Raw genomic sequence first — 20,290 nt, forward strand, 5'->3', positions numbered from 1 at the left:
ACTAGAATAAACCAAACTTTTTAGTGCTTGTGCATTAGAATTTTGTAATTTATTTGGCATTATTAAATTGAATTTAAGACTGAAAATTAGTTTTTTGAGATCAATTATTTGTTTTGTTATTCTTGAGGTTTTTATTTTTATATTGTAATTGTAACATGCCAAATTATCTATAATCTTTTTTTTTTTTAATTCATTAAAAACTTTTATAAACCGAATTAACACTACAGACTACACAATATGGGGTAACCCTGTAGTAGAAATGACTCGAACTCATGACCTTTCACTACTCATATAAATAAAAAGACCAATCAGACCACCATCTGATTGACATCTATAATCATCTTTAGTTACATATGATTATAATTAACATATATAAAATGTTACTTTTCCTTAATGACAGTATTACTACCAACATCCAACAAATCCTTAAAATCTTGCACACTAATGCATATCCTAGTGGTAAGTATATATACAACTTGTCAATAGATCCAGGTTTGAATTCTCCTCCCTCAATACTCGAAAAAAAATTTCTTAAAATTGAATTTATTAATAGAAAATTATGAATTACCAAAATCACAAATTTCATTCTTAGTACATGGGCTTGTCCATTTATAGTTAGTATCTAGAATGATTACATATTTATATATACTTACTTGTCAATCTCAAATTGGTTAATGTATATATAGCTTGCTACATCTGTGCTTAAAAATCAAGAACCATTATAATATTAAAATTAAAAAAATAAACATATCAACTCAATGCACTATTTTTTTTTAATTATACCGTAGGTGTTGGACCTATTTCATTAAATCTAATACTGCTCAAACTGGGTTAGATTCATAAAAGGAAAGTGCTCCCGATGAATATTTTCTCTATCACAGCTATCTCTAGTAATCTGTTATTTTTAGCTAATCTCAACTGGCCTAAATTTATATTTCATAACAATCATGAACATAAACCATAATGTATAACAATAATGGAACTATGTGTTCACATATAAATAACAAAAATTTTAACCTCTCGGATCTTTACACGTAGATACATATATTAACCACTCTGATTATATACGATCAAAGTTCTATCTTGTCTAAGTACATTGCAGAACATCCCGCCCCCTTTTTCACTATATTTGCAGATAAAGATGGTAAGAGGAGATTAATTTCCCGTAACATCAATTCTTGATATCAAGAATTGTTGTGCGGTGCCCACTCAGTGGGACCCACACTTTGTTGAAAATAAATAATGGTAGGTAATCAACCACACGTAGTTGAAAAGAAAAAAAAAAAAAAGAAAGAAGAAAATTGGAGAAAGTCTTTGGTAGGTGATCTGCTGGTAGGTGGATGCGTTAATCACGCATCCATCTCTCCTCTAATCAAGCTTCCACATCTCCTATAAATAGGAGATGGTGCTAGAGCTTCAATGCACCAACACGCAGAGCGACACAGAGTAAGATTGAGAGAGTTTTAAGTTTTAGAATTGGGTTCTAAAACTTGGGTAGTTAAAATAGTGAAGATAATTTAGGGTGTTTTTGGGAAACACGTGTGAGTGCCACTATTTGTATATTACTCTCTTTGTACGCCTACTATTTTTAAATAGTGGAAGAATTATTCGGTTTTTGTCCCGTGGACGTAGCCCTAAACAGTTAAGGGTGAACCACGTAAATATCTGTGTGTCATATTTATTTTTCTGCTGTGTTATTATTCTCGTAATTTTATTGCCGGGGCCTAACAAGTGGTATCAGAGCTGATGCCCAACAACTGGTATCAGAGTCGATATCCTAACAAGTGGTATCAGAGCCGAAGGTTTACCAGATCCGTGGATATATTTTAAAAATAAATATACCACGACGACGAGAAAATTACGCCGAGTCCATTAGTGCAGTCCGTTCGAAAAGACGTTGCAGAATCGACTTAGTGATGAATAGTAAAATAGTAACTCAAAGTTGATGGTGAACAGTACTATTGGCGTTACTGTTGCTGAGTCCGTTTCAAGTCAGCCCAGCACTATTCACGTATAGTACTATTCACGTGTACAGTTACTATTTACGCATACAGGTACTGTTTACGTATACTGTTACTATTCAGTCATACGGTCACTATTCACGTATACTACTATTCACGTATACGGTTTTTATTGGTGATAATATTCTGCACAAGTCAAAATGGACGACAGAACAACAGGCACAATGGTTAGACTCAACTCATCAAACTATGCAGTATGGAAGATATTAATGGAAGATCTTCTATGCTGCAAAGATCTCTTTGAAACGATTGAGTTGAAAGGAGTCAGACCAGCTTCAATAAATGAGAGCGATTGGAAGTCGATTAACAGAAAAGCAGTCGCAACCATCAGGCAGTCTGTTGAAATGAGCGTCATAAATCATATCGCTCATGAGAAAGATGCCTATTCAATTTGGAAGAAGTTGGAGGACATGTACGAGCGGAAGAATGCCCAGAATAAAGCTTTTTTAATTAAAAAGCTTGTAAATCTAAAGTACAGAGATGGCGAAAGTGCTTCAGAACACTTGGGCAAATTTCAAGAAATAGTAAACCAACTGACGACGTCAAAGATAGTGTTTGACGACCAGGTGCAGGCACTATTCTTATTGAGTTCCTTGCCGGACAGTTGGGAGACACTGACTGTTACGCTCAGTAATGTGTCGGAGGGGAATTTGACCTTAACCACAGTTAAGGAAAGCATTCTGAATGAAGAAACCAGACGGAAGGAGAATGCTACGAGTAGCAACTCAGATGCACTCGTTACAGTTACAGAAAGGAGGGGGAGAAGCAGAACAAGATACCCCCAAAATCCAGACAAACGTGACCATTCACGGAGAAGATCCAAGTCAAGAAAAGGAGTCACTTGCTATCATTGTGGCAAGCCCGGTCACGTCCAAAGGCATTGTAGAAAGTGGAAGAAGGAACGAGCCAAAGAAAGTGATGAAGAAAAAGACGATACGGAGGTAGCTTCAGTAGCTATTGATGCTGACGCACTTGGTGATGGTAGTGCGCTGATTTCTCATGCTGGTCTTAGTGAGTGTTCCACTAGTCAACAATCTTTATGGATTATTGACTCTGCATGTTCTTATCATATTTCTTCAAATAAGGAATATTTCTCATCACTTACCCTCGGAGATTACGGCCATGTCAAGACTTTGAATGGCACATATGTGGAAAATTGCGGCATTGGAACAGTATGCATCAAAACCAATGCTGGATATGATCTCTGGTTGGAAGATGTGAGATACACTCCTACAGCAAACTTCAATCTGATCTCAGTTCATTGTCTTGATGAATTGGGTTATGCAAATCTGTTTGTTAACAGAATGTGGAAGCTTTCCAAAGGTAACTTGGTGTTCGGTCGAGGAAGGAAGTTCAACACCCTCTACTACACTCAGGCTAAAGTTTGCACAGGAGTAGTGAATGCAGTTGAAGATTCATCTGCTGAGTTATGGCACAAACGACTTGGGCATTTGAGTGAGAAAGGAATGGAGACTCTCACTAAGAAGAAAATGCTATCTTTGAAAGGTTTGCCTCTGAAAATATGCACTGATTGTTTGTCTGGTAAACAACATAGAGTTTCCTTTCAAAGATCTCCTTCTCCATCTAGAAAACCTGGTATTCTAGAATTGGTACACACTGATGTTTGCTCAATGGGTGACAAATCTTTGAGTGGCTGCTTATATTATGTTAGCTTTATTGATGACCATTCTAGAAAGGTGTGGGCTTTCCCAATAAAGTCAAAAGACCAGGTGCTGGATATGTTTAAAGTCTTTCATGTCAGTGTTGAAAGACAAACGGGAAGAAAGCTAAAATGTGTTAGAGCTGATAATGGTGGTGAGTACAGAGGTCCATTTGAGAAGTATTGCTCGGAACATGGCATCAGACTTCAGAAGACAGTTCCCAAAACTCCACAGCAGAATGGAGTTGCAGAGAGAATGAACAGGACCATTGTTGAAAGGGTTCGATGCATGCTCTCTCATGCTAAACTTCCTAAAACCTTTTGGGCTGAAGCAATGAATACTGCAGTTTACTTGATCAACCTTTCACCTTCAACCTCCCTCAAAGGAGATGTTCCAGAAAAGGTGTGGTCAAGGAAAAATATTTCTTACGATCATCTTAGAATATTTGGCTGCAGGGCTTTTGTTCATATTCCAAAAGATGAAAGATCCAAGCTTGATTCGAAGTCAAAACAGTGTATCTTCTTGGGTTATGGAAATGATGATTTTGGGTACAGATTATGGGATCCAGTTGAAAAGAAGCTCATCAGAAGCAGAGATGTCGTATTCTTGGAAGACCAAACCATTGAAGACTTTGAGAAAAATGAAAAGCCAAAGTCTATCAATGAGTTTCCTGTTAGTCTTGATGCAGAACCTGGTGTAGAACCACAAAATGATGAAGATGATGATGATGAACCTATTCAGAATGATGCTGAACCAGCTCCAATAGAAGAACTGCCTCAATTGAGAAGATCTGCGAGAGGTAGGATACCTTCCCAGAGATATTCTCCTAATGAGTATGACTTGTTGACTCAAGGGGGAGAACCAGAGAACTACCAGGAGGCAATGGAAGATAATAAAAAGAATGAGTGGTTGAAAGCCATGCAAGATGAGATGGAGTCCTTGCATGAGAATCATACTTATGAGTTGGTGAAACTGCCTCAAGGTAAGAAAGCACTGAAGAACAAATGGGTATTCAGGTTGAAGACTGAACAGAACAACTCACAGCCAAGGTACAAGGCGAGATTGGTTGTGAAGGGATTTGGTCAGAAGAAAGGAGTTGACTTTGAAGAAATTTTCTCACCCGTTGTCAAGATGTCTTCTATCAGAGTTGTGCTCGGATTAGCAGCTAGCTTGAATTTGGAGATCGAGCAACTTGATGTAAAGACAGCTTTCCTCCATGGTGACTTAGAGGAGGAAATTTATATGGAGCAGCCAGAAGGGTTCAGAGTCAAAGGCAAAGAACACTTGGTGTGTAAATTGCAGAAGAGCTTGTATGGCCTCAAACAAGCTCCCAGACAGTGGTACAAAAAGTTTGACTCTTTCATGATAAATCACGGGTATGAGAAAACTACTTCTGATCATTGTGTGTTTGTGAAAAAGTTCGTGGAAGGCGACTTTATTATTCTCTTGTTATATGTGGATGATATGCTTATTGTGGGCCAAGATGCTAAGAAAATTGAGAGCTTAAAAAGGGAGCTTGGAAAATCCTTTGCCATGAAGGATTTGGGATCGGCAAAACAGATACTCGGAATGAAGATCTCCAGAGACAGGAAAAAGAGAAAGTTGTGGCTGTCTCAAGAAAAGTATATCGAGAAAGTTCTCAGCAGATTCAATATGAGCAATGCGAAACCAGTTTCTACTCCACTTGCAGGTCATTTCAAATTAAGTCTCAATCAATGTCCTTCAAGTGAGAAAGAAAAAGAAGAATTGAAGAAGATTCCTTATGCATCCGCAGTTGGCAGCTTGATGTACGCCATGGTATGCACAAGACCAGATATTGCTCATGCTGTTGGTGTTGTTAGCCGATTTCTTTCAAATCCAGGTAAAGAACACTGGAATGCAGTAAAGTGGATTCTCAGGTATCTTAAGGGCACTTCCAAAATCTGCTTATGTTTTGGTGATAATAGACCTGTGCTAGATGGTTACACAGATGCAGATATGGGTGGTGATGTTGATTCGCGCAAATCAACTTCTGGATATCTGATGACTTTTGCAGGAGCAGCAGTTTCTTGGCAATCAAAATTGCAAAAATGCGTTGCACTCTCATCCACTGAGGCGGAATATATCGCCATTACAGAAGCTAGCAAAGAACTCTTATGGATGAAGAAATTCCTACAAGAATTGGGTGTAGAACAAGAGAAGTACATTCTGCTATGTGATAGTCAAAGCGCGATACATCTCAGCAAGAATTCGACCTTTCATTCAAGGTCAAAACACATTGATGTGAGGTATCATTGGATACGTGATGCGCTGGAGATGAAGTTATTTCAGATTGAAAAGATTCACACTGATAATAATGGCGCTGATATGATGACTAAAGCTTTACCTACGGAGAAACTTGCCACTTGCAGAAAGATAGCTGGTATGACTAACGTCCCCACTTGAGTGTGCAGGGGGAGATTTGTTGTGCGGTGCCCACTCAGTGGGACCCACACTTTGTTGAAAATAAATAATGGTAGGTAATCAACCACACGTAGTTGAAAAGAAAAAAAAAAAAAAGAAAGAAGAAAATTGGAGAAAGTCTTTGGTAGGTGATCTGCTGGTAGGTGGATGCGTTAATCACGCATCCATCTCTCCTCTAATCAAGCTTCCACATCTCCTATAAATAGGAGATGGTGCTAGAGCTTCAATGCACCAACACGCAGAGCGACACAGAGTAAGATTGAGAGAGTTTTAAGTTTTAGAATTGGGTTCTAAAACTTGGGTAGTTAAAATAGTGAAGATAATTTAGGGTGTTTTTGGGAAACACGTGTGAGTGCCACTATTTGTATATTACTCTCTTTGTACGCCTACTATTTTTAAATAGTGGAAGAATTATTCGGTTTTTGTCCCGTGGACGTAGCCCTAAACAGTTAAGGGTGAACCACGTAAATATCTGTGTGTCATATTTATTTTTCTGCTGTGTTATTATTCTCGTAATTTTATTGCCGGGGCCTAACAAGTGGTATCAGAGCTGATGCCCAACAACTGGTATCAGAGTCGATATCCTAACAAGAATGATCACATTTCCTACTTGGCATGGTGGGTTGGCTAATATTTAGGTTTAAAAATCAAGAACGACGTGTGGATGACCAATGATCAATCAATCATAATCAACGGATAAACGTTTTTGATCTAGCAAATGTTGTTATGAGACTAATGGGACCAAGCTTTGTGATTATCCGGTGACCACCATTTGCAAGTACTTTTCAAGAAAAACGTAGCTTCTGTGAAGGAAAATTGAAAACAACAAAGTTGATATTTAAGAAATAAGGCTATACACCTGTGGAAGTGGCAGATTGATAGAGATGGAACCTATGGTATTGGAACTAAAGTTACATCAAATTTTGGCTCACCCACTTGTCATTTAATAGAATCTTCACACAGACAGCTCACATATCATCACTCTCACAGTCTAATTTTACGTGGTCCTTATATAATTTTTTTTTATATATCCTTTTGTCTCTCCCTTGCAGTTTGTAATTTGCTAATCCATACATAACATATTTCATTGTCATCACTTACGTGTCTTAGAAAAAAAGGCCAGCATTTTGATTGTTTGAGAGCTTATAATGACCATTGCATTAGCTTTCTTGAGTCCTGATAATATCTGTCATCTAATGTAAAAAAATCTTCTCATACTAACACCCGAAGCCTTAATTTGATTTTCATTTATAATTTGTTAAATTTCATAATTTAATTTGTTCATCGTGTCTCCAGATTTTTTTTATATAACTCAAATCTCCTATAAATTATAATAATAATTAAAGCAGGGCATAGGAATTAATTGAATGTACCAACAAGAAATCAAAAATGTAAAAATCAGTCAAAAAGGTACTTCTACTATAATAATCCTTTGGCACACACAATAATGGTATTGGTAGTGTTCAGATCTAGAGCATGCAACCCTACCATAATGGCATGCATATATTAATTTCCTGAGTAATTTAATGTTAATTAAAGGTCCTACTTAACTGGCTCACAGACATGTTGTCCTGGTTGAACTGATCTGGTTTAGAGAATGGTTGCTAATTACTGCTAAGGCCTAAGAGGCTTGAGGTTCAATTTTGTTTTGTCTAAAAATGTTGAGTTTATCATAGTAAAAATTAAACATGCGTAGAAGCAGGTAATAATAATTAATGTTGCTTTTGTTCCTCTTTCATCTCCTACGTTATTAGTATTAAGTCAGTTTTAGCTGCTCTAGATGCTAGAGAAGTATAATTACTTAATTAAATGCAATTATCGAAGGGAAGAGGAATGCATTTTACTCTTTCCGTAAGCTTACTTGACGCGAATCCGGATTAACCGAGTCAATAAATTTCAAATTCTGGATGATTTAACACACAAAAAAAAAAAATTGATTGCTAAATAAGTAAATTGTTTTTAAAAATCGAGGGATGGACTGATCTCATTTGAATATTTATCTTGTATAGTAAGATATTATGATTTTTTTAGATCTTTAAGTTTTTTTTTTTTAAATGAAAAATATAAAAAGAAATTAAGGAAAGAAGAAGAAGCTTGCAAGGTGTTGTTCTTCATAGAAAGATAAACATCATAACCCCATATTATGGTACTATGGAGAGATGATTGTGATGGTGGGGTTGGAAGTAAAGTCTTTGTACAATGTTCAATAGGGTTCCACTCTATGATTGATGAAAATGTGATAAAAAGGGTTTCAAATTTATAAACGTGACAAAAAAAAATAAAGGTACAAATCGAAATTGTATTCTTATTTTAAATAATTTTATTTTACTATTTTTATCAATTTGTTACTTTTACTTTTGCTCAATGTAAAACTATTTTTCATATTCTTCTTTTGATTTATTGGCCACTTGTTTTCTAAAAAAATAAAAAAATAGGACCTCAACAATTAATGTCTCTATTTAACCAAGGTGGTGTCTGATGTTAACAGCTAGGCTTTGCATGAAAACAGACTACATCCATGCATTAATTAAGTAATTAAATTTTAATTAATCTTTAATCCAATAATGATGAGTTTGTGGTCCCCTACTTCCTCAACAGGTGGAGTCACACTGCTTTGCCTTGGAGTCCATTCCGGGTCAATCGCTTTTCCTTATTATATTCTGCACACTGCTCTCTACTCCTTTGTTCGTCAAACACCAAATCATGGCATCCTATAATTTTCCAAATTAATTTGTCATTTATTTAAAAAAAAATCTGACATATTTAAAAAGAGGAAATAATTAAAATTTAAATCTCAATTTATTATATTATAAAAAATAAAAAATATTTGATCACTGAATTATTAACGTAATGTTATTTATTTATCTGATGAATTAATTGTATAAATTTAAACTGATGTTTATTTATTATTAATAAAGTTCGTACTAACATTATAATTTCTTTTTTTCGACAAAAAATTACACTGAAATTTAATAATAATTGATTAAATGAAAAGGATAAGGTCTGAGTTTAATTGTCATCATGGAGTCGCAAAAGCTGAAAAAAAACAAAATTAACCGTAATAATACAACATAATTATTAATCCTAATTTAATTTGTTTATCACATGTCGTTTTTGTTGTTATTGGGTCTGTTTAAAGCTTTAACATTATTGTTTCCCTCAATAATAGAACAGCGAAGGGCCACAATGCTTCAGCATATATATATATATATAATAACTTAGCATGTATTATAATCAAAAGATTAGTCCTATGTTTATTAGCTGTCTGGATTTAATTAGACCTGTTCAAATCTTAATGGAAGCTTTTTAAGCATTAGGCATGATATCTACCATCTGTAACTTATTCATATCCCTTTAAAGCCCATCTAATTTATATAAAATTGCATGTCATACCTGCAAAGGCCAAGCCCATTCAAGGGTATCTTGGTCTTTTGGTTGTATCTTCATGTATCTTTGATTCAGCTATCACATGGCACGAAATTACTCTCATGTGACCACATGCTAAGGACTCTCTTTCCTTTCCATGTTAGAGTCAATCCTACAGAGCTTAATCTTTGACTGATCCAATACTTAATCATCATTTGTTATACTAAGCTAAACCAAAACCTTGTTTAATTAATTAATTATCAGGTTTGTGTATAATTACGAAAAAAAGAAAAAAAGATCAAGAGTTGATTTTTCTTTTATAATTAAGAAACATATTTAATTATTTTTACATTAATTAGACAAACACTTAATTTATTATTTATTATCATATTAATAATGTATTTATATTGTGATATTCGATGGTCACTGAATAATTAAGAGAAGGTTCTATGTTTAAATAATAATAATAATAATAATAATAATTGGGAGAAGGTTCTGAATATTTAAAAAAATAATTCACTTTCTTTCAGAATTAATGGATTGAGATCCCTCTTTTTATTGGGATTTAGAAACGGAAAGCTAAAAAACAGAAACTAATGTAAACTACTAAGTTAGTAAAAAGTAAAAAGGTTTGTCTTTAGTTTCCAAGATGTCCATGTGCTGTTCCTATATTCTAAACACTCTCGTAGCTCAATTGTTTCGGGTTCACCAGACCATAATCATTTTTTTAAGCTCACCGTCCAAACCAAATTACTAACAATTACAATACAAATTAGCTTTCATTAATTAAATTTTTACAAGACACGACAGAAAGCATCGGCTTCCTTTATGTTTATATATATATATATATACCAGAATTCAGAAATCCAATCAACCTCAAACTCACTCTTCCAGCACTATACCCAACTCCATAACTCTTTCTTTCCTCCTCCTCTTCTTCTTTTTGCAAAAAGAAAGAAAAATAAGAAATGGTCTCCCTAGAAACTATTCAAGCTGCCTCTAGATCCATTGACCAAACTTCAAGCCCTAGAATTTCTTTCTCTGCAGAATTTCTTGACGAAGACAACTTCATTTCCATTAGTCCAAACCCACAAGCAGAAAAATATGAAGAGATGGAACGAGAAAAAGCAAGAACTGCAGAGTTTGAGTTTCTTTCAAATAATAACACGAGTAGTCATACCATGTTAACTGCAGATGAGCTTTTTTTCGAAGGGAAATTACTTCCCTTTTGGCAAACGCAACAATCTGAGAAACTCCATAAAATAAGTCTTAAGTGTAAAGAAAATGAAGAAGACGAAGATCAAGAAGAAGTCAACAAAGAAGATCAACCTAGAGTAAGTTGGTTTGTTGATGATGATCCGTCTCCAAGACCTCCAAAGTGTACCGTTTTATGGAAAGAATTGTTAAGGTTAAAAAAGCAACGTGCTTCTTCTTTATCACCATCATCATCTTCCTCTTCCACGTCGTCTTCTTCTAGCTCTTTAGCTGACATTGTTGTGACAGAAGAAAGAAAGGAAGGTTCTGGAAACAGAGAGAAGCAAGGGAAAAGAATGAAGAAAGGACTGGAGAGAACAAGATCGGCTACTATTCGGATAAGGCCAATGATAAATGTACCTATTTGCACACAGGTGAAGAGCACTGCTTTGCCACCTTTGTTTCCACTCAAGAAAGGGAGATTAGAAAGGTGAAGATTAGAATAATTATTATTGTAATCTGAGTAGTTTAACGCTTATCTTTCTTTCTCTAGGATGGCTAAATATATGTTAATTGATTTCTTTTATTTCATTTTGGAAATTTTCTACTTTTGATTTTTTTTTTTCCTTTACCATTTGTGTCTAGATTAATGTTAATTGTGATGGATCCGATAAATTATAATGTAAATCATGACATTATATATATTGTTGACAAAATAATTTTCCAAATTTTTTTTTTCTGAGCTAAATAATTCAATTCATTGAAAAAGGAACCAAAGCCAAGGTGAGCTTAGTTAAGCCATAGATTCTTCTTTTTCTTAGTACCGAGAAGTAGAACAAGCAGGTGAGAGATCAGAGCACATGCAGGAGGCAGAGCCTGAGAATTAGGACGATCTATATGTGAGGATCTGATGATTAATGGTCTTGATTTTAAAAATAAGATTGGAGTATCATGTGGCAAACTTATGACCATCCATTTTCTTGCTTCTTGTTACTTCCACAGTACATATACTAACCTTTCTCAGTTGTCAAAGGACAAAAGGTAGAGGAAACTTCACAATCAGTAAAATTGGAAAGGTACATTTTAAGGGAAATAGGAAATTGAAAAGATTTTTACCCATCAATGTCAAAGCTTCATAATTGCTTATAGACACTTAAAAAAGGAAAAAAGCAAAAAGATTCCTCATGTTAAGCAAGAAAACAAAAGAATTGGAGTTCAAGCTTGACTGGTAAGTTCAACTGAATGATAGGAGAAATTAAGCCACACAAAACGATCAAATCTGTCATTTTATGAAGTGCAGGAAACATAATGTTGACGTTACATGAAGATAACAATATTGCACAAATAAAGAATGACTGCACATAGACCTGTAATTTACATACAAACCGAGTGAACTTCAGTTGTAGATGCCGCAACTTGAATTGAGCAGCTTGTGTCTGGCCAAACCAGAGAAAGATGATACCGCAAAACTTCTAGATAATCAAAGAATGATTCTAACGGCAAAACCTCCAGCAAAATTTTCAAAAACTCTACATATCTCTAGACAGAATATATATAGATTTAATCAATTGAGATGAGGTTTCTAAATGCATCCTTTTCTCCTTTGCTTTGGTTGCATTGATTTTTTCCCCCTTCAAGAAGCTGGTGGAGGTGTTAACTGATTTCCAGGAGAGGTCCTAACGTATGTCAATTTAGACAATTAGATTAAACTGGAAATTAATAATGCTTATCTTGATTAATAACAACTGATAGATGCAGATACTAAGACTTGTCTAATTAAATTTTACCTAAGATCCAGGCCTTGTTTTCCAGTGAGATTACTTGGAATTTGTCCTGTCAGATTATTGTTCTGCAAGAATCTGAAAAGACGAGAGCTAAGTCAGGTGCATGAATCAAATCAGAATTATCACATTAGCAATCCAGAAAGAACAAAAGATAACATAAGGAGAACACAAGCGGATGTGTAAAGTTTCTGTCATTCAATAGCACCGTTAGGACCGTATTCAAAAACATGGCTTCTGGATCTTTAGCCAAAGTGAAAAAACAAGCAATAAATGCTAGGAGCACAGCAAGCTAATTGACTAAAAAGCTAACAAGATACCAAAAAAAATGCAATGCATAATTTTGATATCCAAAATTGACGAAACAACTCTGTCAATTAAAAAAGGGAAGGACAGCGAGATGCATCAAATAGCATTTCTACCAACTCCCACCAGCAAAGAAGACAGATCACATGGTAATCCTGCAGTACTTGCTACAAACCCTATGAACAAGCGTAGTTTTAGCTGTGATTATTCTTTCTAGTATAGGTAAGAAATCAGGTGCAATAGATCGAGGACATGCGTCACTGCTACAGTAATACCAAGGTTCACCTTCTCAAATATCAATAATAAATTTGAGATCTAAATTTTTTTGTCTGAAGATTTTGAAATAAATAAAATGATCTGAATTTAATATGGGTAGGCAGCAACTGGAAATATACCAATCGTAAAAGAATGGACGCTTCCATACATCTGAATTTACTAGCAACCCCACAACATCCCCACCCCAAAACCTAACACTGAAATGAATGTGGTGAGAGAAATGCCTTTTAGGTGATAAAAAAGTGACTTACGTTGCATCCATGTAAGTAACCATGGTAATGGAGTAAAATGCAGTAAATGAGTCTACGACAGTATTTCTCCAGATTTGCTTGAAAACAAAGTCACCATTATAGTTTTCTTGATAGTCGGCCTCTTTTAAATGCAAATATCTAAAGATCAGGCTGAGATCTGGCTAGAGATCATTAACTTCTTTACTTGCTTGGAATACTTGCAAGTTCTCTAGTATCGATTCCTTCCTGTGCTGGTTTTTTGAGGATACTACATGTTTTCTCTTAGGCTATAGCTATAAGATGCAGCCAAGATTTTATATCAACTGAAAATGACATCTTACTATTGATTTTATCTACAGTAACAGATGCCAATTAATTTGAAATCCCTGATTGTGATATATCAAACAACTCTGAAATAGCATAAAAAATTTTAATTTTTTTTCTAATGCTCGTTGATCATGGAACGATTTTACCACTAGTTGATGCTTGGAGCTTGGAGCTTGAAGCATAAGTTAAGGTGTGAAAATTTACAGAAGCAGAGTTTAAAGGATGTCATTGGATCCACAGCCAAGTGATTAAGTACCTGCCTTGTAATGCAGGACCAAGGGTTCAACCATTAGCAATATTTTCCCGTCAAAGATTTCCAACGTTCCAAAAGAAAAAATGTATAAATGATTTTGCAGGAAGACTATACAAAAAAATTTATAATTTTATCAAGAGTCCTTGCATCCAAATATAAGCTGTATGGGTGATCTTTTCTGACAATTTATCCAGACTAAGCATAACTATTTTGGACTAGAAGAACAGAACGTTCTCAACACACTATTTATATGTATAATATATATATTATATAAAAAATATAGACAATAAACCAATCAGATTGGATATGGTTTTTTACTCCAAAAGCAATGATTTTGCTTAAATTTTTAACCCAAAAAAAAAAAAATCGTAGTGCTGTTTCTCAATTTATAAGGACTACTGAAAAGCTGTCAAAGTTTATGGAAAAGTCATAAAAAAGGTAGCAAACAACATAAATCTCTTTTTCAAATGGCTTAATTGACCTAATCCTAAAAAGAATCATGAGATTTAGTAGACCTAAAAGATGGAAATCATATGTTTCTGCACCACATATTTGTCGGATAAAATTAAATATAACATTGACAAATCCTTACATTGACACGCTTCCTATCTGAAGAGAACAGACAACCAGTTCAGAAAATGTCAAGTGAGTACATCTTTACGTATGACTTGAATATGACTCCTGGAATCCTTATTGTTCAAGAACTACTCTTACAGCAGGAAACAATAAAAAGCATATAGCAGGATATACAACTCAGATGCCAGCCATATTGGCTGCTAAGTTATATGCAACAAGTAGTTGGGGCAAGTAAGCAATGCATGTAAATGGAATGACAGGCAGAGGAAAAAGAAGTATATAGAAATTCTCATGTTAGACTTACAGTTCACGCAGAGGTTTAATGCTTCCAAGTGATGAGGGGATCCCTCCGGTGAGTTGATTATTTTCCAAGTGCCTTTAAAAGGAGAAAGGAAATGTCCGGTAAGAAGTGCGAAAACAAATTGCAAATATATAAGTTAGATAACTTGTCCCAACCTTCTAACAAATTGGTTGGGATAAAGCACATAAAGCAATGTACAATATAAGCAAGCCCATAAAGGATATTATAAGTATTCTATCACAACAAAAGCATAATGCTAGTATGTTCAAGTTGGTGTCAATAATGTCATTGAAATGCATGCTGAGCCAATTGTCCAATTTAAGCAAATGGAAATAAAAGGAAAAATGGGGAATCTTACAATGTCTGCAGCATCTTCAATAAACTGAGATCAGGTATGGAACCTGTCAAACTGTTGTTTCCAAGCCAGCTGTCAAAATAACATATAGTCAATCTAATAATCCCTATTAAGTTCCATTCATATATAGATGAATTTAGTTTTGACAACTTACATGTCCGTCAATGCAGTCAATCTGGCAATACTTCGTGGTAATGATCCTGAAAGGCCCATGCTTGTCAGATTCCTGTAAACAAGGTGGAAAGTTAAAGAGTAGATTATTTCTGAAGCAATAATAATTGATGAATAGATAAAAAATCTCTGTCACATGAGTAAATTCAACTAACAATGTAAGCACACGAATTCGGGGACCCTCAGAGCAAGTGATTCCAGTCCATGAATAGCGACGGGGCATACAGGGATCACCACTCCAATCAAATGGAGGATTCCGGAGAGTGCTTTTCAGACTTTCCAAAGCTATTACTGCAACAAGAAGTATGATACCCATTTAAGAAAAAAAAAAATTGAAAGAGAGAAAAAAAAGAAACAAAAGTGTGTTAAACATACCGTCTCTAGTAAGAGTTCTTCCTCCGAGCTCCGTCACATAAAAAATCTCTCCACCATTGATCACTGGACCAAGGCTAGAGCCAGCAACAGGTGCCAAAGTTACAGTCGTAAGACCACCAAGAGGCCACTGCGTAGCGTAGACGACGCAGCCTGCTGGTGTCACACTCAAATTTTTGTAATAAGTTATTCCGTTGATACTTATATTGAGGAATCTTGAAGATCCATTAGATGAACTAAGATCATCAGCGAAGTATAAAGCAATGGAGTAGTTAGAGTTTTGAAGCGGCGCCAGTGGCCACTTCAATTCTAATGGATCAAATCCACCTGATGTCAGTTCTGTTTCGAATACTTTCGAGGGAGGAAGGTTCCAAATACCAGAAAGTGATAGATTCTTGTTGTTCGATACAGTTGGATCTTTCTCCCCAAATGGCTCCCAAAACCGATCGAATTGATCGTCAGGATATCTGTTAAAAAACGAAATTAAAGTTTTAACATGACAATAAGAACCAAATTCATACAGCCAATTTAAATTTTCACCCACCGAATGAGAGATCCATTATATCCAAAACTATGCCTGGCAACTAAGCTAAGGCCATATCGATTGAAATCCGTGGAATTATACAACGAACCTCCCAAAATCACAAACTCCAAGGCCGAAATGAACGGGTCCGAGTCCGTATACGAATTGGCCCCGATACACAAACTCATAAATTTCCCTTGAGCCAGAAAAACCCCTTCATAATACGATGACCTGCCGTTCGCATAATCCTCCGTAGTATTCACAATGCTCCACAAAGTTCCGTCCACAATCTGATCGAACACCGGAGGCGCAGCCTTGCCATTGATCCCTCCGTAGAAGTATGTAGTTCTAATCATGTACTTCGCCCCGCGGAAAACCGGAACCACGTAGCAGGATTTGTGGTTTACATTGTTCGGAAATGATCGGACGGTGGAAAGGATAGAGGCGAGGACTGGAATTGTAAGGTTCTTGGAAGTCCCAGTGGAGATGAAGCCGGCGTCCGGAAGCCACTGGCGACCATCAATTGTAGAAGGAGCGGTGGCACCGCAATCGATTAGAGTACCTAAAAAACAGAGCAATAAAGAAAATGAGGTTTACAGCGAAGAAAACACGAAAAGAAATAGAAGTGAAGTGATTGCGTGATCATTACCTCTAGGAGGTGGTGTTTGAGAAACAGAAAGGGAGAGAAGAGAAAGGATGAAGAAGATGAAAGGAAGAATGGACATGGCGGAGAGATTGGCGCATGCAATGGAAAATTGAGATTTTGAAGACAGAAAGGGGATTAGTCTTGTTTTGTTTAATGCGGTAGTGATTGAAGAGGCTTGAATGAGTCTTGCAAGAAAGGAATAGGGAGTGCGAGGAGTTGGGGAAGAGGGAAGGAATTTTGGTGACGCGGGAAAGGAGAGGCCAGGTCAATACTCAAGAGGCGGCAGTTGGTGTTCGTTTGGCTGAGTTGGATGTGCGTTAGGTAGAAGGTAACTAATTGGGCAGTTAGGCTCAATTTGTTTCAAGCATCAACACTAATTCTTTTTTAAGAATTTTTATTTATTTTAACTAATGAAAATTTAAAACTTTTTTTTTTAAGTTTCCGTTAGTTTTTCTTTTCCTTTTTTTCTTAATTATAGTCTTTTATATAAACAGAATTTTTTTTTTTTACATACATCTTATATAGAATCTTTAAATTTATACGGAAATTTAACATATAAAATTTAAATTTAAATTTAAATTTGTAATCTATATAATTTTAATTAATATTTATATACTCTCTGTCTTTTAATCTTTTAATTTGTATTTAATCTTTTAATATACCCTTATTATTTTCCTAGTCTAATAATATGAAATGTTCATTATTTTTAATAATTTGTTTATTTTAAGATTTGATTAACATGGACATTGATATTTTAAGATTTTATAATCCAATTATGGTGAAATATTTATGGATAAAGATGCATATTAAATAAGAGTAATTAGGAAATGCATGATTATAATACTAATTTTTTTATAAAATGAATTAATTATAGTGTCAATTGCAAAATTAATCATTCTACAGTTAATATCCGTAATCATCATAATTAGAATTTATTGTTTGTTTTCTTTAAGGTTTCGTGTAAACAATTGCTGACAACAGAGTACCAATTAGATAATTAAGGTTATATATCAATTCTAGATGCGTTATCTTATGTTGGATTTCATTTAAATTAATAATAATTTTTACAACTGGATCTATGATTTTTGCATTAGAAATTTGAAACAGAGTGGCTAAGCACTAGAGTAAAATTGACTGAGCGTATGTTGAGTGGTTGGGTTTGGGTTAGGCATTGATTACGTACTACACATATTATTTTGGAACAATTTGTTCGCACATATAATTTTTAAAGACTTATTCCAAGAACGGACCACAGACACATAGAAAAGAACTTCCCTGCACGTCTAGTGTGCGATTGCCAATTTATAAGCATATTATTATGCACATCGTGAACCTTTATGTATTATTTTATTTCAATACTTATGATTTATCCTATTTCTACATCGAGCAAAATAACCACACTGATTTTATTTTAAGAAGTTCTATTTGTTTTTTTTTTTCTAAAAAAGAAAATATAAACATGACATTTATTTATATAAACATGATGTGTGACGCTTATTGTTGAACTAGTTGAACACCCACGTTTTGCAAGGTCTATTATTATATATTGTATTTTATAAATTTATTTAATATATTATTAAGAGATGTTTTCAGTGGATTACTCCATTAAATTTATTTAAATAATTATATATTTAATTAATCATGTCCAAATTTTAGTTAAAATTTATAATTCAAACAATTTAAATATTGTAATTGATAATTCTATATAGATAAAGTTTTATAATTCAATATGAATAACATATGCATAAATATTATTTATAATTGAATTATTTTATATTAAAATATAATTGATTTATTATTATTAAATATTAATTCTATAAAACATAGAAAAATAAAAGCAAAATTAAAATTGATTCTATTAATATTTTAAGTTAATCTAACATATGTAGCACAGTCCTTCAGGTAATTCTACCACGTGAATTAAATTAAAATGAAAGTAAATTGAAAGAAAATGACTAAAAAATAAATTTCAAGATTAAAATTACAAATAGACACTAAAAATAAATCAATTAAAATAAAAATATTAAAACTAATTTGCCCACAATCTCTTAATATGTATAAAACTGATAACTACTCGAATGGAGAAATACAAAAAATGAATTAGACAAATATAATTTCATTAACTAAAAATTTAAGGAAAAAAATAGAAATATAGAAAAGTTTAAAAGAAATGATAAAAGAGCATAGTGAAAAGGAAAATAAATCATGATAAATATGAAGAAACGGTAATTTATTCAATAACAACACCACGATGACTCTATCACATACACTTTCCACATAACATAAATTGACCAAACTGAATAAGATTATTATACCCTAGCTCTACAATGACGTTTTTCATATCTCAAAAAAAAAAAAAAATCCTAGATAATTAACTTTTCCTTCATTTATTAATAGTAAAAGGCAACCAAATGAATATGGCATGTAGTTTGGATCTATACCTGCATCACTGCATGTCAAAGCCACCAATAAATGCAGTTACTGATATCTATATAATTACCTGAAAATCAAATTTCAAATATAACTTGCTCTTGATCTAATTTCAAGAGTATAACATACAACAAGATCAAAGCTTTAAATATATCACAGCAAAATGAATTGTCAAAAAAAAAAAAAAGAAAAAAAACAATGCATTATTTATTCACTTAGAGAGTAAATCAACATAAGAGAATAAAAAAACAAAAGAAAAACTTACAAACGTGCACCTCTAAAGAAAAACTCACAAATTTGCACCTTTGAGCCGTGTTCGAGTTTACAAATTTCCTTAAAATAAGCATATAAAGGATAAATAGTTAAAGAGAGATAAAAAGATTCAATTTAAAAGCATTTGAATATAAGATGTAAACAAAGAGTTTTGCTTAAATTTATTAAAGATATATAGAAAAATATTTATTTAAATTTTTAAAATTTATGAATCTATATATCAATATAATTCTCTAAAAATATTTTTATAGAAAAACAAATTAAAGTAAAAAAGAAAAAAGCTGAAAAATCTATAAAAAAAGAAAAAAAGAATTAGTGAGGGAATAAAATGTTATCTCAGTATTTCAAAAATATTTTTTAATTGAGGATTATATATATATATATATATATATATATATATAGGGATGATTTTTTTTTCTTGGCACTTGGGCCCAAGACAATAACCACACTATAAAACAGGTGCCCGAAATAGTCGGCTGGTCCCATGGATACCAGTGGAGTGGCTGTGGTCCTGTGGAGCTCTTGACTCATCCGTTCTGGGATTCTATTTTCTTTTATTTATATAAAAAAATAAATATATAAAGTAGTAATCAGATTAAAAGACGGTATCCACTCCTCAAAATCGAATCGGTTTGGCGTGTGCTATATCGGGGCCCAATAAAGGACCGCTGATCTAGCAGAAGCTATAAACTGTATAACATAACAGCACTCGTGTGAAATCACGGACCTGTAATCTGTCAACTTGTCACGTGCACTAGTCCGTTGGTGGGTTAGTTAGGCTTGCTC

The 20,290-nt window shown here is 34.0% G+C and overlaps 2 protein-coding genes across 2 annotated transcripts; one reads left to right on the top strand and one right to left on the bottom strand.

The window, feature by feature from the left end:
- Nucleotides 1–10,272: 10,272 nt before the first annotated feature.
- Nucleotides 10,273–11,275, top strand: LOC105631957 (uncharacterized). The gene has a single exon (XM_012214195.4). It carries the CDS (start codon nucleotides 10,459–10,461, stop codon nucleotides 11,176–11,178), a length of 720 nt encoding a protein of 239 aa, XP_012069585.1. The 5' UTR covers nucleotides 10,273–10,458; the 3' UTR covers nucleotides 11,179–11,275.
- A 664-nt stretch (nucleotides 11,276–11,939) lies between these two features.
- On the bottom strand, nucleotides 11,940–17,099 carry LOC105631955 (Leucine-rich repeat (LRR) family protein). Its single transcript, XM_012214194.3, has 9 exons — nucleotides 16,805–17,099; nucleotides 16,177–16,717; nucleotides 15,636–16,099; nucleotides 15,416–15,551; nucleotides 15,244–15,315; nucleotides 15,093–15,161; nucleotides 14,738–14,809; nucleotides 12,472–12,543; nucleotides 11,940–12,360 (listed from the first exon to the last, which is right to left on the bottom strand). The coding sequence occupies exons 1-9, from the start codon at nucleotides 16,878–16,880 to the stop codon at nucleotides 12,318–12,320; spliced, it is 1,545 nt and encodes a 514-aa protein (XP_012069584.1). The 5' UTR covers nucleotides 16,881–17,099; the 3' UTR covers nucleotides 11,940–12,317.
- Nucleotides 17,100–20,290: the final 3,191 nt, after the last annotated feature.

The sequence above is a fragment of the Jatropha curcas genome, chromosome 7, assembly GCF_041381405.1.
Source record: "Jatropha curcas cultivar XTBG-Jc1 chromosome 7, XTBG_Jcur_1.0, whole genome shotgun sequence".
NCBI lineage: Eukaryota > Viridiplantae > Streptophyta > Magnoliopsida > Malpighiales > Euphorbiaceae > Jatropha > Jatropha curcas.